This window comes from Perognathus longimembris, chromosome 6, assembly GCF_023159225.1.
Source record: "Perognathus longimembris pacificus isolate PPM17 chromosome 6, ASM2315922v1, whole genome shotgun sequence".
NCBI classification, from domain to species: domain Eukaryota; kingdom Metazoa; phylum Chordata; class Mammalia; order Rodentia; family Heteromyidae; genus Perognathus; species Perognathus longimembris.
The window spans coordinates 11591004-11611300 of record NC_063166.1 but is presented as its reverse complement, the minus strand read 5'-3'; the positions used below and the strand labels follow the sequence as shown (position 1 = coordinate 11611300).

The 20297-nt window shown below is 46.1% G+C and overlaps 1 protein-coding gene across 4 annotated transcripts in view; it reads right to left on the bottom strand.

Annotated features, from left to right (window-relative positions):
• Window positions 1–4633: 4633 nt before the first annotated feature.
• Window positions 4634–20297, bottom strand: part of Fkbp5 (FKBP prolyl isomerase 5) — an 86187-nt gene continuing 70523 nt past the window's right edge. For all 4 annotated transcript variants that reach the window (XM_048347888.1, XM_048347889.1, XM_048347891.1 and 1 more), the window contains exons 7-11: window positions 19836–19926; window positions 17194–17277; window positions 7644–7829; window positions 5580–5819; window positions 4634–5144 (exon numbers count right to left, since the gene is read on the bottom strand). In XM_048347888.1, the coding sequence (XP_048203845.1) occupies window positions 5040–5144; window positions 5580–5819; window positions 7644–7829; window positions 17194–17277; window positions 19836–19926 (706 nt within the window). In that variant the 3' untranslated portion in view covers window positions 4634–5039. The remainder of the gene's footprint in view (window positions 5145–5579; window positions 5820–7643; window positions 7830–17193; window positions 17278–19835; window positions 19927–20297) is intronic.

The following is a 20297-nucleotide window of genomic DNA, read 5'->3' as shown; positions in this document are numbered from 1 at the left end:
TTGGAAAAACATAAATATGTAGAAATGAAACATACTCCTAAATCACTTCTTATGGCCCAAAGAAGAAATCACAGAGGAAATTGAAAAAATATTTTGAGAAGAATGAAAGCAAAATCCCAACATACAGTGTATGGGGCATGACAATAATGAGAGGGAATTTAGATCTGAGAATGCTTATATTAAACAAGATCTTAGCTGGGCACTGGTGGGTCCTGCCTGTAATCCTAGCTACTCAGAAAGCTGTGACCTGGAGGATTAAAGACCAAGTCAGTCTGTGAGACTCCATCTTCAACTAACCAGCACAATGCCAGACTGGAGGCATGACTTAAGTAGTAGAGTGCCAGTCATGACCAAGAAAGCTTAATGAAAGCTCAGGTTAGGATTTCAACACATAATCTTGAGAAACCAGAAAAAGGTCCAAGCTGGGCACCGATGGCTCACACCTATTATCCTAGCTACTCAGGAGGCTGAGATCGGAGGAACACAGTTCAAAGCCAGTCTGGGCAGGAATGTCTGTGAGACTCCTATCTCCAATAAATTACTCAGAAAAAGCCCAAAGTGGCACTCCTGTGGCTCAAATGGTAGAAAGGCTCAGGGACAAAGCCCAGGCCCTAAGTTCAAGTCCTAGGAGTGGCAAAAGAAAAGAAAAAGTCAATTAATGTCAACTATAAGCAACAGGAAATGTTTCTGGCTTATGAAGAAAAAGGAGTAACTGGGAAGACATGAATTCACAGTCACTGTCTCTCTCACTGTGAAAACTCCTACGCTGGTGATGGTGGCCAAGTGGTCTGGCTGGAGAGGCTGGGTCCCAGGCTCGCCTTGGGGCAAGCGCAGATGGACAGCTTGTGGCAAAGGGGACCCAGATACTGAGTGGCCAAAGGCTGTTCTAGCACACACATCCTATCTGATAGCTGTGTCAACACAGCAATTAGATCTGTAAAAAAAAGTACCAAAGCAACAAATGAAATGGTTGTAGATACACACACATCATTCCTGGGCATGGAAAGTTCCAAGTCTGGAAGCGCAGGAACCTCTGAGGGAGGATGGACCTGGAATGACTTTGTCAGCTGTGGGGCTAACTTGGAGTCTGAGCACTGTCCCTGAACCACTGTGCTTGAGGCTAATGCTCTACCACTTGAGCCACAGCACCACTCCTGGCTTTTTTGAGTGATTTCTTGGAGATAAGTTTCAAACTTATCCACAAGCCTCAGATCTCAGCCTCCTGAGTCACACGTATTACAGGTGTGAGACACTGGCACTAAGCTAGAGGTTCCCATTTTTAAGAAAGTATGACTACAAGCCAGGCGCTGGTGGCTCACGCTAGGATCACACTAGGATCTGAGGATCAGGGTTAGAAGCCAGGCTGGGCAGGAAAGTCCGAGATTCTTATCTCCAATTAGTCAGAAAAGGCTGGACATAGCACTGTGGCTAAAAGTGGTAGAGTGGGGGCTGGGGATATAGCCTAGTGGCAAGAGTGCCTGCCTCGGATACACGAGGCCCTAGGTTCGATTCCCCAGCACCACATATACAGAAAACGGCCAGAAGCGGCGCTGTGGCTCAAGTGGCAGAGTGCTAGCGGGAAGAAGCCAGGGACAGTGCTCAGGCCCTGAGTCCAAGGCCCAGGACTGGCCAAAAAAAAAAAAAAAAAAGTGGTAGAGTGCTAGACTTAATGGGCAGTACCCAGGCCCTGAGTTCAAACCTCAGGAATAGAAAAAGAATTGCAAGCATTGCTAGCTAGCGCCCAGCTTCCTTCTTCATGTTTCTCAACAACTGTGTGCAGTCTCTGCCTCAGCTGGAAGCTGGCAGGCAGACAGAGACACGGAGTAATCGCTGGCTTGGTGCAGTCTCCCGCAAGGGATGAGTCACTGTACCACGGAAGGTCCAAGGGCCTCGATATGCCTCCCAAGAGGGGGTCTGGTTGCAAAAACGAGGCAAAAACCAAGGAGGGCAAGACGTTCAGAAAAGTGGGCAAGGTTTTGTCAAAAAGCTTTTCCTGGGGTTAGGAATGTGGCTTAGCGGTAGAGCGCTTGCCTAGCACGCGTGAAGCCCTGGGTTCAATTCCTTAGTGCCACATACACAGAAAAAGCTGGGAGTGGCGCTGTGGCTCAAGTGGTAGAGTGCTAGCCTTGAACAAAAGCAGCTCAGGGACAGTGCTCAGGTCCTGAGTTCAAGCCCTGGGACTGGCAAAAAGAAAAAAAAAAAGCTTTTCCTGTCGGGTGCTGGTGGCTCATGCCTATAATCCTAGCTGCTCCGGAGGCTGAGCTCTGAGAATTGTGATTTGAAGCCAGCCCCGGGGAAAAGTCTTTGAGACTTTCATCTCCAATAAACTACTCAGAAAAAGCTGGAAGCAGTGCTGTGGGTCAAGTGGTAAAGCACCAGCACTGAGCACAAATAGGCTCAGAGACAGGACCCAGGCCCAGAGTTCAAGTCCCAAGGGGGGAAAAAGGTTTGTCCTTTTTTTGTGTGCCAGTACTAGGGCTTGAACTCAGGGCCTCTTACTCACTTGAGCCACAGCTCCACTTCTGGCTTGCTGGTAGTTAATTGGAGGTGAGTCTTAGACTTTCCTGCCCAGGAGGACTCAAAACAGTATTCCTCAGATCTCAGCCTCTTGAGTAGCTGGGATTACAGGCGTGAGCCACGTACAATGTACCTGACACTTTTTTTCCCTCTCAAGGCTACCACTCTACCTCTTGAGCCACAGCACCCACTTCCGGCTTTTTCTGTGTATGTGGTGCTGTGGAATCGAACCCAGGGCTTCATGCATGCTAGGGGAGCACTCCACCACTAAGCCACGTTCTCAGCTCCACTAGACTTGCAGTTGGATTTCCCCAGCCAAGTTGCTGGTGGCTCACTTGGAAAGCAAATGGAGAAACCAAGTCAGGCTGCAAGGACATCTGGAAAACTGTGGTTCTGCCCCATGTCAGACAGTGACAGGAACAGGGGCACTGCACAATGCGGCTACCCTGGAAAGAGGAAGCATTTATTCAGCACCTACTATGTAGCATACAGGGATGAGGCACTGAACAAGGTCCTGGCTCCCTCGGTGGGGATGATGGGAATCACAGTTTATCATGTTCAGGCCACTGTCCAAGTTGGCCTTTATTGTAGTTTTCCAACCCAAACAGCTTTCCCTGAAGACTAGTTGAGCAGAAGAAATGAACTGTGAGAAATCACTTTTTAAAAAAATTTATTTCAGGAACACACAAAAAAAAAAGCATCTGATTTTTCAAAACCCCCCTTTAAAATGCAGCATCTGCCGCCTCTCCGTCGTGCGGTCTGCGAGCTCACTCGAAGACGTGTTCTGGCTTCGGTAAGCACTGAGCACCACCTCCCAGACAAGAATACGTGACGACTGGTCAGACACCTTGCTGCCACGCCTCCCGCGGGACGCACGGAGACAGCTGGGGTCACTGGAGTCGTGGAGTGGTTCTCGTCCTGGTCTCCCCAGGCTCAGCTTTCACCTGCAGCCTCACGAGAATCACACGCCAGCCACGAGAGCTGCCGGCAATGGACAGCTGAGCCAAAAAACAAAACCAGCTCCTGATCTTATTTCTTAGGTGACACTGAGGTTCGGGATGAGAACAAAGTAAGGAGTGGGGCTGTAGTTAAAAGAAAAACTTCACATTTGCTCCACAGAGAAGCAAAGTGACATGAAGGGAAACGCCTTTAAGGCTCAAGGGCCTCACCTAACCATGAGGGTGTTTGGTTCAAATCACCACACAGCCAGGAGTTCATGTGAACGGGGACTGCCCGTGTTCCTCAGGACTGGAGAGCGAGCCAGCTCCAGGCTTCGGCTGTGGGGAGCAAACGCCACGCTGGAGTTCACTGCCCCTAAGGAGTGAAGTGAACTCCACGCCCACGCCCACACTCGGGGCTCGCCCGGGTTGGGCGGGAGGAGCTGAGGGGGGCTGCCCCCCCCTCCTCCAGCTCACCTGCACCAAGGGGCCGCCAGTGCTGGAGGAGGAAGCATCGACCACCAAGCCTGCGGGCGAAGCCGGCGATGCACAGGCGAATACTTACATCTCAACACCACAGACTTTGGTTTTTAAAAGTTACTAAACAGTAAAAAGTGAAAAAGGAAAAAAAAAGGCATAATGGACTGTAAAGTTTCGTAAGCTAGTGTACATAAATAAGCCAGTAATTGAGAAGACAAAACAAGTCAGACAAAAAAAAAAAAAAAAAAAAGCTGCACTCGCCCTCCATGGATATGTAAGTAAATACGCTCCAGGCCCCAAACGCCACGCTCTGAACTCCTAGCCGCAGGCTCAGAATGGAAAGAAGGCCAAGCGCGGCACTGCCAGCCTAGCGCCGCCTACATCATTTCCTACAAGCAACAGCGGGGGAAAAGCACAGTTCTCGTTGCTCTCTCCATGTTTCAGCACCTCAAAACTTCACCTACAGGAAAGCCAACCCTTCACACTGCTGATGGGTGTTTTAGGAAGGCCAGCGTGACGGCCCCAGGGATCAGCTGTGTGACAGAAAGTCATCCTCCCAAGCTGGCTGGCTGGCAGATGGGAGGCCTGGGAGGTTCCAGAAGCTTCCAGCTTCCCAGGGCACCCACACCTCCATCCACCAGGGTGTGGCTCAGGCACTCCCGACACCCCCCATCCCCTTGTAGGAAAGGAGAGATGCATGAAGGGTTTTCATTTATTATTATTTGTAGGATTCTGCAGTGCTATTAAAGTTTGAATGTAAAATCTAACAGCCCCAAATTGCTAGAATTATCCCAGAGGACGCAGCACTGATGCCGCGAGTTGCCACACACTGCAAGGAGCTGGATGAAAGCTGCTGGCTCCCGCTCTTGGCACCAGCAGCCCTTTCTGTTCTGTTCCACGCGAAGTGGTCCCATGCCACCCTCTCCCTGAACCCACCGGGCAGCAGCAGGGTGGTGGTTTGGGGGAAGCTACTGGTTTTGCCATTTGCTTCCAGAATCACATAGACTATAACAAACGTTACACTAAGACTGTTTAGTCCTGAGGGGTGGCAGCCCAGCGAGGAGGGCGAGTTCATCGAGACTCTCCTCCCTCCGGGCCGTGGCGTCATACATGGCCTTCGCCTTTCTCTTCGTCCATCGCTTGGCTTTCTGTTCCTTTCTCATTGGGAACCCTAGCCAAAGTCTTGTTCACGGCTTTACTGGCCTCTTCCTGAGAAAGAAAGAAATCAAGAGGGTCAGGGGAAATGACGAACACCAACTCCTAGCTTCTCTGGACAGTGTTACGGGGCCGAAGCAAGGCGGGTGGGTTGCGGTGACTTTATGCGGGCTGCATTGGGCAGGTCAGGGCAGTTAGAATGGGAACCTTCCTTTTCTTAGGTTAAATGATGAGGCAAGTTCACGTGTCCATGGGGGTGAGTGGAGGACGCATGGGAGGCCAGGCTGGCTCCTAATGGACCTTCCAGGTCCTGTTTGAAGCTTGGATCCAAGCCAGCCCAAGATCAGAATGGAAATCATCTTCCTATTTTTGTGTCTCCCAGGCTGGCCACCTGAACCCGTTGACTCCACTCAATCTGCTCAGAACCAAAGCCACAGGGGCCAGCTTAGCCACCCCCTGCATGACACGATGCCCGAGGTCTACACACACCTTCGCATCCTGCTCCGCAAACTTCTTAAACATGTTGGCGTATATCCTGCGGTCCCGCTCGTTGTGCTCCTTCGCCTTTTTCTGACACATGGAGATCTGCAGTCTCGCGGCCTTATTCTGAGGATTTACTTCCAGCACTTTCTCAAAGTCACCCTTGGCTGATTCAAACTCATTCATGAGCAGCTGGGCTTCACCCCTTCTATACAAGCCTTTCTCATTGGAACTGTCTAGTCCAAGGGCCTGGAGACAGAGGATTTATCTTTAGGAAGGATGAATGGAACTTCTTAGCACTTTAAGAAACTCAGTAAGTAACTTTCCAAAGTGCATTGAAATGAGGTTCAAGATAATCATACACTACTGATCAAGATATCATACTCAGATTAGCTTCTGAGCTGGGTATGGTGGCTCACATCTGTATTCCCAGTGACCTGAGTGGCTGAGATCAGGATTTCACTTTGAGGACAGAGTGGATGTAGATTGGAGACTTCCTTCTCAAGGAACTAGCTACACAGAAGGCTGAGAATGGAAGGATCCTGGATCCAGGCAAGCCTAGCAGAAAACACTCAGCAGAAGAAGCTGTACATGGTGGCAAACTCCTGTCATCTCAGATATGGTGGAAAATGCTATAAAATAGGAGGATCAAGGTCCAAGCATGCACTCAGCAGGAAGTGAGACACTATCTAGGGGGCTGGGAAAGTGGCTTTGTGGTAGAGTGCTTGCCTTGCATGCTTGAAGCCCTGGGTTCGATTCCTCAGTACCACATACACAGAAAAAGCTGGAAGTAGCACTGTGGCTCAAATGGTAGAGTGCTAGTCTTAAGCAAAAGCAGCTCAGGGACAGTGCCCAGGCCCTGAGTTCAAGACCCAGGACTGCCAGAAAAAAAAAAAAAGCAGTATGATAAAAGGCCAGAGACAGTTCTGAGGTAGAAGGCCTGCTGAGTTCATACCCTAGTACCGAAAGGGGGTGGGGCATTTCCTGTATCCAGGAAGCTTTCTACAAAGGTCTTTTATGATAGAGATATGAAGTGTCACCCTACAGTCTCTTACACTGAGTGAAGGCCTGGTCCCAGTGGACAGTATGCAACAGAGTAGAGGGCACCAACTTCAAAGGGTCCACTCACTCATGAGCTCATCTCTTTGGAAGGCTGGAGGAGGCAGGTGACTGGAGATGTGCCTTTGAAGGGATTAGCTTGTCCCTGGGTCCTCCCTTTCCACCCCTGCTCCCTAGCCGCGATAAGGTGAGCAGCTTTCCTCTGCTGTGCCCTCCTATGAAAGCCCATGGCAATAGAGCCAGCTGACCAAACTAAAACCTTTGGCACTGTGAGCAAAGAACACCTTTCCTCCTCCTCATTAACATGGAGCACACCTCAGGTAACTACTCAAAGCCTGGAAACAGTAACAGCAATATGAAAATGGAGAGGGCTGCTAATGTTCTCGGGGCCTAAATTATCCATGTGTATTCAGTATGGCTATAATGAAAAGTCTCTGTATATGATCTTTATACAAAACTGGGCGTCAATGGTTCACACCTACAATCCTAGCTACTCAGGATGCTGAGATCTGAGGATCACATTCAAAGCCGGCCTGGGCAGAAAAGTCCCATGAGATAATTATCTTCAATAAACTACTCACAAAAAGCTGGAATTATAGCCGTGGCTCACAGAGGTAATTTTGATCAAAAAGAGCTCAGGGACATTGCCCTGGTCTCAAGTTCAAGCCCCAGGACCAGGACAAAACCAAACAAAGCTTAAGTTAAATGTGCTCTTTTAGAAGTAAACCTGAGGAATTTTGTCCACTCTGATACCAAACTCATAAGGTAGGTCATGGAGAAAAACTGTTAAATTCTACCCAAACCTGTATTCATAACGTTTTACATAAATAATTCAGGCATCAGAATAAATCTGGCTGTAAAAAAAATTGTTCTCCACTTCCCAATCGAGCTTGGGAAACGCATAACCCCACCCATATGAAGAGGCAGAACCCAGCAAAGCAGGCCACTGGCTGCAAGGCAGCGGCTCTCCCTGTGGGAGGGGCAAGAGCGCCCGTGCGCCGTGTGTCCCCCCACCTTGTCACAGCACTCCACAGCCTTGGTGTACTCTCTGAGCTTCAGGTAGCACATGGCCAGGTTCAGGAAGGCGGCGAGCAGGAAGGATTCGGAGGCTTTCGATTCCTTCTCGGATAAGCCGTACTCCATCTCCAGCCAGGACACGATCTTCCCATACTGAATCACCGCCTGCAGGTACTTGCCTCCCTAGGAGAAGAAACAGCTGGGAGTTACGGGATTCCAAAGAAGGGGAGCACAGTCTTGCCTCAGTGGGTCACAACGCAAGAGAACTGTGTTCTCAGGCCGCAACTCCAAAGGCACTCCAGTGCAACACAGTACAATTCTGCCTTCGGCATTCCTGCCTCCTGGCAGCAGGTGGCACCCAAGCTTTGGGGCTATGTTCTTTGGTGCCAATCCTCACCAGCCTTTCAAAAGGATGGCAAGCAGTTTAGCTGACTGGAGGGAAAGTTACTTTCTCTTTTTTCCTGATGTTCAGCCATACTACAGTCTGACAAGTGCCAGCCCCTCACACAGGCCGCCTGAGCTATATAAACCAGATGCTTGCTGGGTGCCAGTGGCTCAAGCCTGTAATCCTAGTTACTCAGGAGGCTGAGATATAAGGATTGTAGTGTGAAGCCAGCCTGGGCAGAAAGTTCATAAGACGCTACCAAATGAAGCTACCAAAAAGCTGGAAGTAGAGTTGTGGCTCAAGTGGTACAGCACTAGCCTTGAGCAAAAGAAGCTCAGAGACTGAGCTCATGCCTCAGGTCCAGCATCAAAAAAAGAAAGAGATATAATCAGATGCTCCCGCAACGAATGAATTCTACCATCTGTAGTGCAAAAGCAGCACTCGCCAGCATACAAAGAAAATGGGAGTGGCTATTCCAGTAAAATCTTACTTATAAAACTGGCAGGTAGCTGGAGCCCACAGTGGGATTTGAAGGCAATGGGAACATGCCAGCTGACTAGCAGGAGCCACTATAATCAACTGTAAAACATATAAGCCACATACACATCAGTCAGTTATGTGAGAAAAATCTACTTTTGCTCTTTCTCTTCCCTTCCTCCCTCCTCTTCTCCCCCACTGTTCAGGAAATCAAACTCTGGGCCTCCAGCACTGTCGGTAAGTCCTAAGGAAAGGCAAGCTACACCCTTAAACCTTTTGTTTCATTTTTACAAGGTCTTGCTAAGTTATCAAGTCTTGACTCAAACTTGTGACCCAACTCCCAGCTTCCAGAGGAGCTGGCATGTGCCATCATGCCATCCTCCTGCTCTCTCATCTAATGATAATTCCAACGGTAAACAACCACATGAAACGCACACATATACACTCTAAGAAACTGGGGCTGAAACAATATGCGTATTGTTACTGCAGGTGAATGAAAAAAATTGAACAGCTGGGAAACCAAAGAAAGAATGTAAATGAAGACTCTCCTTTGCAGGAGGTGATTAATAGCTTAAAACACTGAAGACACATTTATTTGTTTTGTTTTTGTTGCCAGTCCTGGGGCATGGACTCAGGGCCTGAGCACTGTCCCTGGCTTGTTTTTGCTCAAGGCTAGTACTCTAACTCTTGAGCCACAGTGCCACTTCCGGCTGTTTTCTATATATGTGGTGCTGAGGAATCGAACCCAGGGCTTCATGTATATGAGGCAAGCACTTTATCACTAGGCCATATTCCCAGCCCCCCTGAAGACACATTTCAGCAGACAGAAGAAGAGTAGCCAAATTCATTAAGACATAAATCCAATGTGTAACCAATGAAGTATTATACAATTAGTAAGATGTGCCATGGTCAAAGCAGCAAGCATCTATCATGGCACAATGTCTTCCCCCACAACACCCCAACTTCTCATTCAACCAAGAAGAAAGAGCTGACAGGGCGGGTTTAGGAGGATGTCCTGGTACACGGACCTCTGGGAGATGGCATGAGAGGCGAGCCCTGCCTGTAGGAAGAAGGCCCTGCTGCGGCTCCTCTGGTGAAGACGGCAGGGGAGCTGGTTCCCAGAGGGCCTAGGCCACCACTTGCCTAGAAGAGGGAAGACTCACAGAGCGCACCGGTTTCGCTGCAGGAGAGCAATGCAAGGGCCTGCTGAAGTGTTTTGCAGGGGAAGGCCACTGAAATCAAAGCCTGTTAAGACTTTTCTTCATCAGAAAGTTCACACAGGCTGTTTATAAAGGGAAACCAGGGCCTTTAATGACAGTGAAGATCTTATGGAAATTATACTTAATATTGACTAAATTGTGTCCCTTATCCTAATTGACAAGCTGCAGCCCTCACAGCCAGCAGGCTGCCTTTAGAAGATGGCTGGTGTCTTAGGGAGAGAGGTGGCCCTCAGGATGGGAGAGTCTTTTAAGCCATCCGGCCTAGGGCCTAGGGCATTTGGTTATGGTAATAAAGCTAAATAGCCTTAGGCCAACTATTATTTTTAGTGCTAAAAACAACACAAAAACAGAAAAAGAAACAAAACAAGAAAAAAAGAGGAGGAAAAGAAAAGGAAATGGTCACCAGTTTCAGGGGCTGGCATTTTCTTCCTGTCACTGCTTTCACCTTTGCTGGGTTGTGGGCTCTTTGAAGACAGGTAGTGCAGTTTACCCTTTATTCATTCATACAGGTCTAGCACAAAGCCCTTAGCAGAGGTTTGTTGAGTGAATATTAAGGTCAAGAATTCCAACTATGGAATCAAAATACATCACGGCGCCAAAATGGAAGTGTGAGTAGGGAGGAGAAGGGTCATGTCATCTCTGTTAGGTGAGGCTTGTCATTTTCCCATCATTTAGCTTCTTTCTCTCTCTTTCTCCTTTATCCTAGATTTGAGTCTAAACAGTTCAGTAATGGTGGTCAAAACCTAGCAAACCTAGGTTTGTCTGAAAAGGGCTCAGTGGCTGAAGAGTTATCCTTAACTAGCGAGCCGAGGTAGACATGCTTTCTTCCTAAGGACCACAAGAGGGCGCAGGAACCCCGCAAAGCCACAGCACCCTCAGAATTCAAACTGCACCACCAAAGTGGGGGAAAAATAGGAGCTAGGTAGGATAGTAATGCCCTTTCTTGTCCGGCAGATACTGCGTGGTTTGCACAACACCTGGCATAATACCATATTGTTACCCATGCTTAATAATTATTTTCAGAGCTAAATGAAGACAACAACTCCCACTATTTTTTTCATTAGTATTCAGAGGCTGAAAGGAGTTTTACAACCTAAATTGGTCTCATTTAAAGCTGTATATAATGAAGCCTTAGTCAAGGGAGAGACTTATCCCTCTTAGCTATACACCAGATTGCTGAGCCAATGGGAACAGAGCCCTAGCAGGCAAATGGTATGGAACGGGGCTCTGTGTTTGGCTCATTTCTTTTCCTTTTTATGCCAGTCTTGGGGCTTGAACTTAGGGTCTGGGTGCTGACCCTGAGCTTCGTTAGCTAGGGCTAGCAATCTAGCACTTGAGCATACCTTCACTTCCGGCTTTTTTGGTAGTTCACTGGAGATAAGAGTCTCATAGACTTATCTGCCCAGGCTGACTTTGAACCTCTATACTCAGATCTCAAGCCTCCTAAGTAGCTGGGATTACAGGTGTCAGCCACTGGTGCCTGGCTATTTCAGCTCATTTATTTATTTATTTATTCATTTCTTTCTTTCTTTCTTTCTTTCTTTCTTTCTTTCTTTCTTTCTTTCTTTCTTTTTTTGATAAAGCCAAATGATTTATTGTCCTTCAATATATACCTGTGCAGAGAAATTGACTGTGTATTACAAACAAATTTCAGATTTCTTCTTCAGTCATTAACTTCCTCCTGGTCTTATCATTGCCTGAAGATAAGTTATGTCTAAACAGTTCAGTAATGGTGGAAGATAATGCTTCTGGTTTTGCTCTCACAGAGTAGTAGTCCCTTCCTGAAACAGTAGAACAGAACTGGCTGTCATCTCCTTTTTCTCCTCACAGTGAACACATCTTAAATATTCAAATGTTCCACTTTAATGAGTGATTACAACAAATATGGCACGATCATATCCTTCTCTTAAATGAAAGTATCTTGTGAGAATCTGTTATATGATGCATATTGAAGAGTCTATTCATGTGGTAAATACACAACAATATAAAACCCACACAGATCATTTCTATGTTGATGATGCCCAGATAATAGGAAGCTAGAGGAACAATGAAGTGTCCTTGATAAGTGAAGAGAGTCTTGATCTTGCCTCTTGCCCCAAATCATCATCGTTTCCCCTTCCCTAAGAAATAGAATTAAATTCAGCAACAGGCATGTTCTAGACACAGAGACAGATGATTTCAAGAGTCTAGGGAGACTTTGAGCTGTTCTTCTGCGTGCAACCACTCCTCAACTTCAGCTTTATGAAGCTAGCTTGTGAGCACACTGGCAGAGCAAGTGTGAGGGGTCAGGAGAAGGAAAATTATTCCATAGAACGTGTGTACTACACACCTGTAATTGTTCGGGTCATCCTTTAGAGAGTAATGATGTCAAACTTATCATCAGCTCATTTCTGATCTCACCCACACATTTGTTCTCACCTACACATCTGGACTCTGCACATGTGCACAACGTGCTGAGTCAAATACCCTGGGAAGATGAGGCCCAGGAGAGCAGGGTGGCAGATTGAAACCTGCCCTGAAAGTTGGAAAGGGATGGATCTGTGCACAGGAAACTACCAGCCATTTCTGAGGCCTTACGGCTAAAGCTAGGATCACTGATGGGATCTTTTACCTATAATTATGAAGGTGCCTCCGGGGAAGTTTTCACTGGTACAAAATGTTCACAGATATTCTGGGAGAAAAGCCTTAGGTCAGTGGTTTTGAACCTTTCATTAATTTTTTTCCTCAATGGACTAATGTTTTGAAAGATCTTGTCTATCAAATTGCATGTTAAAAATAATATGTTCCATATGTGTGAGTGCTGACCCAGATTTTATCCAAAGATTGGTAATTTAAAGAAGGTTCACCATAGTATGATCTATCCAAATCCTGGTTGTGGCTGGGATGCTAAGAACACAGTTAAATACCATTCAGACACGTACATACTAATTTCTGCTACTCATTCTGACATGTCTCTGTTTATATTCAGGGGGCAAGGCTATATGAGAGATAGCTTCATGACATTATTTCATTTCTAAAAGCATTCTCTCCAATGCTTTTAGAGCTTCTGATTAGCTGAGCTTTTCTATTATAACAATATGATTCTAGTCAAATGCTAAAAGCCTCACCTCCCTAAAATATCGTTAATAATCTATTTAGAAATCTGGGGAAACAGGCACCCATCACTCAACAATGGAACGCTGTGAGAAATGTGCCACCAGAGTACGCGCAGGAACCGCGCTGGCCCTGCCTGTCGCCCACTGCTCCTCGGCTGCAGAGCTGCAGTTACTGATTGGATGCTGTGGGGAACTGTAACACTAGTAAGTACTTAGGCTTCTAAACATGCACAGAAACAAAGGTACAGGAAAAATACTACAGTCAAGGTAAAAAAGAAGGTACAGCAGTATATGGCACTACCTTGATCTATTTAATAGGGGCTTAATAGGGCCTGGAAGTGAATCTGAGGATGTGGGAATGCCTGGGGAGTAGTTGCCACCTGGGATGCTTAGGCTACACTAAATTTATAAAAATAGCGTTTTTTTTTCAATCACAAATTAGCCTTAGTTTGCTGGGGCCTTTTTGCTTTATAAGCTCAACTTTTTTTTTTTTGGGGGGGGGGGGGCAGTCCTGGGTCTTGAACTCTGTCCCTGAGCCTCTCTGTGTTCAAGGCTAGAGCTGTACTCTTGAGCCACAGCACCACTTCCAGCTTTTTCTGTGTATGTGGTACTGAGGAATCAACCCAAGGCTTCATGCATGCTAGGCAAGCGCTCTAACCACTAAGCCACATTCACGGCCCAGGATTTTCTTTAAAAGATAAACCTTGTTCTCATGAGTTTAGAAGTTCTTAGCCAGGCACTATACCTATAATGCCTATAATCCTAGCTACTTAGGACATCAGGAGGATTCAGGTTCAAGACCAACCCAGGCACAGTGTTGTGTACCCATCTACGTGAGAATCTGAGACTAAAATGACTATAGTGCTAGGCCAGCCAGAAAAAAAAGTTACAAGACCCATATCCCAATACGAAATGTTAGGTATGGTGGCATGTGTTTGTTATCCTAGGTATAGCGGGAAATATAAATAGGAGGAATGTGGTTCTAAGCTAAAAGTGAGATTCTATCTCAAAAACAACCAGAACAAAAAGAGGTGTTAGTGTGACTCAAGCAGTGGAGCACATGTCTAGCATGTGTGAAACCTTGACTTCAAACCTCAGTATTATCAACCTTAAAAAAAATCCACAAAAATTTAGAGCTGAAAATAAACTTGTGGGCTGGGCATAGTGACTCATGCCTATAACTACAGCAAGCGAGGAGACAGAGACCAGGAGGATTATGGATCTGAGATGAGTCTAGACCTAAAGTTAGTGAAACTCTATCCAAACCAATAACGCTTGAGGAAAACTGTGATCTCAGCTACATGGAAGGTGGACATAGGGGGACTGAGATGTGGACGATCTTGAGAAAAAAACACAACACCCTCTTAAAAAAAAAAAACCCAAAAAACAAAAAGCAGCACTGACAGGCATGGCTCAAGTAATAAAGTTTTTCTAGCAAGTGTGAGGCCCCAAGTTCAAATTCAGTACTACAAGTACTACAAAAAAAGTAATAAACTTGCAACATGTTTTCAATTACACCAATATCCACAAAACTTTTGTGCAATTAAACTTATACTTTTACCGAACAGATTTCTGGACTCAATGGAGGGTTTCAGCTGGAAGTTTGAAAAACAATCCCCACTTTCCCTTCTGCCTGCACTGATGATTACTTGCTTTTGTTTTGATTATACATTTACAAGAATGGGTTAACCCCGACTCCGCTCTCGCAGGACAAGGTGTAAGTGCAACGGCACGCGCTACAGCACCTACTCAGGAAGACTTGTTCCAGTATGTTTATGCACACGGCTTCATACTGTTCAAAAAGCATCACTAATCTCATGGTTTGCTGTGGCAAGAACAAAAGGAAAGAAAGCTTGAGAAAGAAATTCTCCCCACTAAAGGCTTTCCACTCGACACTGAAAAGCGCTCTGATTAGAGTTAAACCAAGTGGGGAGAAAGTCTCACATTCTTAGTTGCTACTAAAAAGGTTTCTGAGAACAGTCTATACTGTCCCAGGTTCCCAAAGCCTCCTTATTGAGCGGGTGTGTGGGGTCATCTAGGCCATTAGAAGCCATTGGTATTCTCCCCATCACTTTCTCAGAGCCATGACTAGTGCCCAGACACTGTGTCTTCCACTCCAATCTTGGAGTATCTTTATTTTACTGTTCAGGTATGGCAATACTGATAGGCAGTGACATATTTCTTGGCAAAATAGATACTCAACATTTACTAGGAGTCATTATTTTCCCTCGTGGGGAATAGGAAATGTTTCTCCTTTTCTATTTCTTCCTCCTTTAACTATGTTATACTAAGATAAATTGTTGCTAACACTTTCACGTTTTGAAACTCTCCCTTTCTGTGAGATGCCCCACACTGCCTTTCAGGAGTGGATTTCAAGGCCCTGTGACTTTGCACGGAAACTGGGAAGCTGAGGGAACCCCTCACCCATCTTTGGCAACAGAAACTGGTGAGCCTGAGGCAGGAATAGTCTCTCAAGACAGCCAGTTACCCACCAGGGTCCACAGAGATGAAATTCTTTTCAGCAGACTGTGAAAAGAGTAACCCGATGTCTTCTGAGCCTGATCATCTGTTGGTCCTGAATAGGATAGGCTGTCAACCAAATCTCCTGCCAACTCAGTTTCTCACCTCGCCTCTTAAGTTAGTTGGAGAAAGGACTTTTTGGTTCCCCTTTTCCAGGTAGGTTCATAGTTGACTGTCAGCAGGAAATGGCTATAGGACTGCTGCCCTTTGGTATGCCTTTTCAAATGAAAAGGGACCAAAATCATTTATGGGAGGGAGGAAGACAGGATAGAGAGCTAAGGAGACAGGGAAATGATCTTATTTTTAACAAGTATTAAAAGGGAAAGACTCTGAGTTAAAATCAGAAAGTCAACTGAAAATGCAGGTAAGCTCCTCTATCACAACAGACCTCCTTTTAAAAGTTAAGTTACAAGATCAGGAGACTCAGGATGGGCTAGCTAAATTTATAAACAGGTAAAGGTAAGAAAGTCCAAAAGACAGTCTGGCTCTAGATGAGCCTTACCTATCTTACTCTCTAAAACCACTGTCTAAGGATTAGCAGTTGCTAGACTGCTGTATTTGCCCAGCTCAGAAAATACAAAAGCTGGGGCTGGGAATATGGCCTAGTGGTAAAGTGCTTGCCTCGTATACATGAAGCCCTGGGTTCTATTCCCCAGCACCACATATATAGAAAAAAGCCAGAAGCGGCTCTGTGGCTCAAGAGGCAGAGTGCTAGCCCTGAGCAAAAAGAAGCCAGGGACAGTGCTTAGGCCCCGAGTCCACACCCCAGTACTGGCAACAAAAACAAAACAAATAAACAAAAGAAAATACCAAAGCTACCGAAAAGTACCACCATTTTGTCTTTTAACTCCCATTTCCTATTTTCCATGTAGGAAATGTTTCTCTTTTTTTTCTTCCTCCCTACTTTAACCCTATTATACTAAAATAAATCCTTGCTAAGACTTAAGCAAAATTGGGGATACTTATTGTGTAAATTTGTTACCATTTAATAGGTACAGAGAATTTACTTTTTCAATTTAAAGTATTATTAAAAAGTCTTAAGGAAACTAGTCTCTTGGTTTTATCTACATACAAACAAATGTCATATTACCTTTTCATTTAACTTTTTGTTTTTCTTTTTTGGATTGGCTACTTGAACTTAGGGTCTGGGTACTGTCCCTGAGCTTTTGCCATTCAAGGCTAGGGCTCTAGCACTTAGAGCCACAGTACCACTTCCCGTTTTCTGGTGATTAATTAGAGGTAAGAGTCTCAGGGGCGGGGATAACTTTCAACTGTGATCCTCAGATCTCAGCTTCCCGAGTAGCTAGGATTACAAGCATGAGCCCATCAGCACCCAGCACATTCAATGACTTTTAAAAAATGTTTTGAAAACAAGAGACCTGTGCACATTCTCTTCTCTTGTGTCATGTGAACAGTGGCTATACCAGGAGAGTGGAAAGGAAAAGGATGGGAACTTATTCTGTAACTTGCTAACCATTAGTCTGCTCATTCCACTTACATTCTACAATCGTTTCTGCCTGCCAGCCATACACTCAGCAAGATGCTTTAGGTCTTGAGCCATAGAGCAATGGATGGGCAAGCCAGACCTGGTCTGCTTATATGTACAGTTTATAATCTAGACAACCATGTGTAGGAAAGAGGGAGAGAGATTTGGGTTCTTTTTTTCTTTTTCACATTAATTCATTCTTTTCTCACCATTCCTTACACAGAAAACAGCAGACCTATAAAAACTGAGGCTTATTCTTACCAAGAAGGTGTTGACAGAATTCAGAGTAGGGAATCTCAGCACAACCCATGGACACTTGTGTGAATTCTTTGACATGGAAAGGGTTGGACAGGGACTCACAGACCTTGAAGTATACAGTTCCCTTCTCTTTGACAATGGCAGCCTGTTCCAGTTTTTCTTTGGTGTCCATCTCCCAGGATTCTTTGGCCTGTGTGTAAATTTGTGGCAATGGTTAGATGAGCACAGTAGGAAAAGTGTCAGCTGACGCCAACTACTTCTACAGGATACCCCCAACTCTAGGCACGCTGGCTGGCTGCTAAACCCCTGGTCACTGCCGGTTACAGGTTGGCTAGTGCTCTTGATACAGCTTTAAGAACTTGCTTCCTGAGGTGACCCACGTGGAGCACTGTGAAAGAGCGCACCTTTAGATGGTGTGGTGAGGCCACCCAAGGAACGCAAGGCTCCCTCATTCCCCACAGGCAAGCAGCAATCACAGTTTTAGCAAACTTTCTCTAAGCTGTTTTTCAACCCTAAAATGAGACCACTCCTTGTAGTCAAATCATAGCTGTCTATCTGGACAGAGTTTTCAGGTCAGACAGTTGTCTTTGTAGCAGCCAGATACACTCAAACGCTAAACAGTAACAACCTGCATCTGTGTACTTGGGAGTTGGAAGTAAAAAACACAGTTGGAGAGTAGGCTCATGTGAAGATGTCACTTCAGAGCCATAAATAAGTGACTCCATCATCAACTGCTAGTCTATACTATCTGTATTCTTTCTCCTCTGTAACGGATAAAACCCAGAGACAACTGCACTTTCTGTACAAACAGAAAATGACCAACTGGGGTCTTACAGGGAAGCTAGTAAAAGGCATGGATGGTCACTGTGCTACAGAGCACAGGAGTTAATAAGAAGCTTAGGTGTCAACTGTAAAACTCTATCTAAAAACAATTAGGCTGTGCTCCCAGCTCTGCAGCTGCTCTGCCTGCTTTCTTTTCTTTTCCCTTCCTCCCTTCCTCCCTTCCTTCCTTCCTTCCTTCCTTCCTTCCTTCCTTTCGCCAGTCCTGGGCCCTGGACTCAGGGCCTGAGCACTGTCCCTGGCTTCTTCCTGCTCAAGGCTAGCACTCTGCCACCTGAGCCACAGCGCCCCTTCTGGCCGTTTTCCATATATGTGGTGCTGGGGAATCGAACCGAGAGCTTCATGTGTAGGAGGCAAGAGCTCTTGCCACTAGGCCATATTCCCAGTCCTTTTTTTTTTTTTTTTTTTTTTTTTTTTTTTTTTTTTAGCTAATCCTGGGGCTTGAACTCAGTGCCTGGGCATTGTCCCTAAGGTACTTTTGCTCAAGGCTAGCACTCTACCACTTGAGTCACAGCGCCACTTCCAGCCTTTTGTTTTTGTGGTGCTGAGGAATCAAACCCAGGGCTTCATGTATGCTAGGCAAGCACTCTAGAAAACACATTCCCAGCTCTCTGCCTCGGTTTTAAGTGAGTGAGCACGATAATAGTTTCTCTGGCAACCATGTGGCCTCCTTATGATTCAGCTCAATTATTTAAAGGCCTAGTTAACAAGGAACCTTTGAATTTTTCATGTAGGCTTCAGTCTTTTTTATTCTTCTTTTTTTTGAGATAGAACTGCATTATGGGCCTGTGACCCGCCTGCCTCAGTTTTGTGTTGGCATCATAGGCAAGCCTGGCTTTTGGCTTCAGCCTTTTTTTTTTTTTTTCTCTAAATGCCAGAAATGAGAGGCTTGAACTCTGGGCCTGGGCACTGTTCCTTAGCTTTTTTGCTCAAGGGACACAGCTTGATCCATAGTTCCACTTCTGGCTTTTTAGTGGTTACAGATAATTAGAGATAAGAGTCTCAGGGACTATCTTGCCCAGGCTGGCTTTGAATCTTGATCCTTAGATCTCAGTATCCTGAATAGCTAGGATTGTATGTGTGTACCACCAATGACCCACCCTTTCTTCATTTCTTAGATCAAAATACAGGGCAACGGTTTCCTTTCAGAGTAAGATACAGAATGTGGAGAGGGCATACTATGCAGGAATAAAAAAGCAGTACACAAGTCAGTTGCTGAGGGGCCCTAGGAAGGGTGTGGAACAGGTCCCACGAGCAGGTGGCTGCAGTTGACAGCATACCTAGGCCAGGCAGATGCTGTGTGTTTGTGGTTAAACCAAGCTGGCAGCCTCCAGAAGCGACCCTGGGCTGCAGAGATCTCCAAGGAGTCATCATTTCTTCAACCCAAGGCAAGTGACAAATTTCCTCTTCTGTACTTGACGGTTACATTCTTCTCGTATCCCGGTCACACTGAGGGTGGCCCCAGGCCTGGCCTTCGGGGTTACCGCTTGCAGCCACAGCACAGGCCCCCTTCGTGACTTCGTGACTCCGTGAAGGGTACAACCCGTTCAGCACTGAAAAGCCGAGCTCCACGCCCCCAAGGAGCAGCTTGGCAGTACATAAACCTTTTTTTGTCCTCAACCCAGGAAAAAAAAGTACAAAAAGAACAAGTCTAGGAACAAATAAGGGAACAAGTCTTGGATTTTACCCAAGAAAAGTTAAAAAAAAAAAAAAGCTGACACATAAGAACAAAATAAGCACATGGAGCTCCTGGGCCGGTCAGTTGTCCCTTCTCTAGTAGCAGTGTGGAGACCGGAGACAAAGCACAACTGGGAAATCCACCCCACCAGCCCGCACCACCTGGCAGGGCAGTTACAGAAGTGGGAGGGGAGAGAGCACTACGATCGAGAGAAGTTGGGATTTTCTCACCTTTTCGAAGCTCTTAAGTGTAACTTCATATATAAGCTCAGCATTAGGTTCAATGCCAAATTTAGGCTTCCCTGCCTCTCCAAAACCATATCTGAAACGGAGAGTAAGAAATAAAACTTTAAAAGAATTGGTGTATCACTTCTGGGCACTCCCTTCGGTATTCTGAAACACTGTGCTGGTGGAGAGCTCTGCCCGCGAGCCCCCCGAAGACGAAGCCAGCGTTGGCCAAAGGACACCATGCCAAGTGCGCGCGCGGAGGTTTCTCAGAAGCCAGGGAACACTAGGCCTTCTTTTCTCCTTTACATCTGCCTGTAACATGACACCTGTACTGCTTAACACAACTTGCTTAAATGGCATTGCCTTTTCCTCCGCTGGATTTCATACTTTATTCTTTTTCCGTTGATAGGGCCCTGCCCCTAAGCTTTCTCAGCTGGAAGGGCAGGAGAAATTTGGCCACTATAA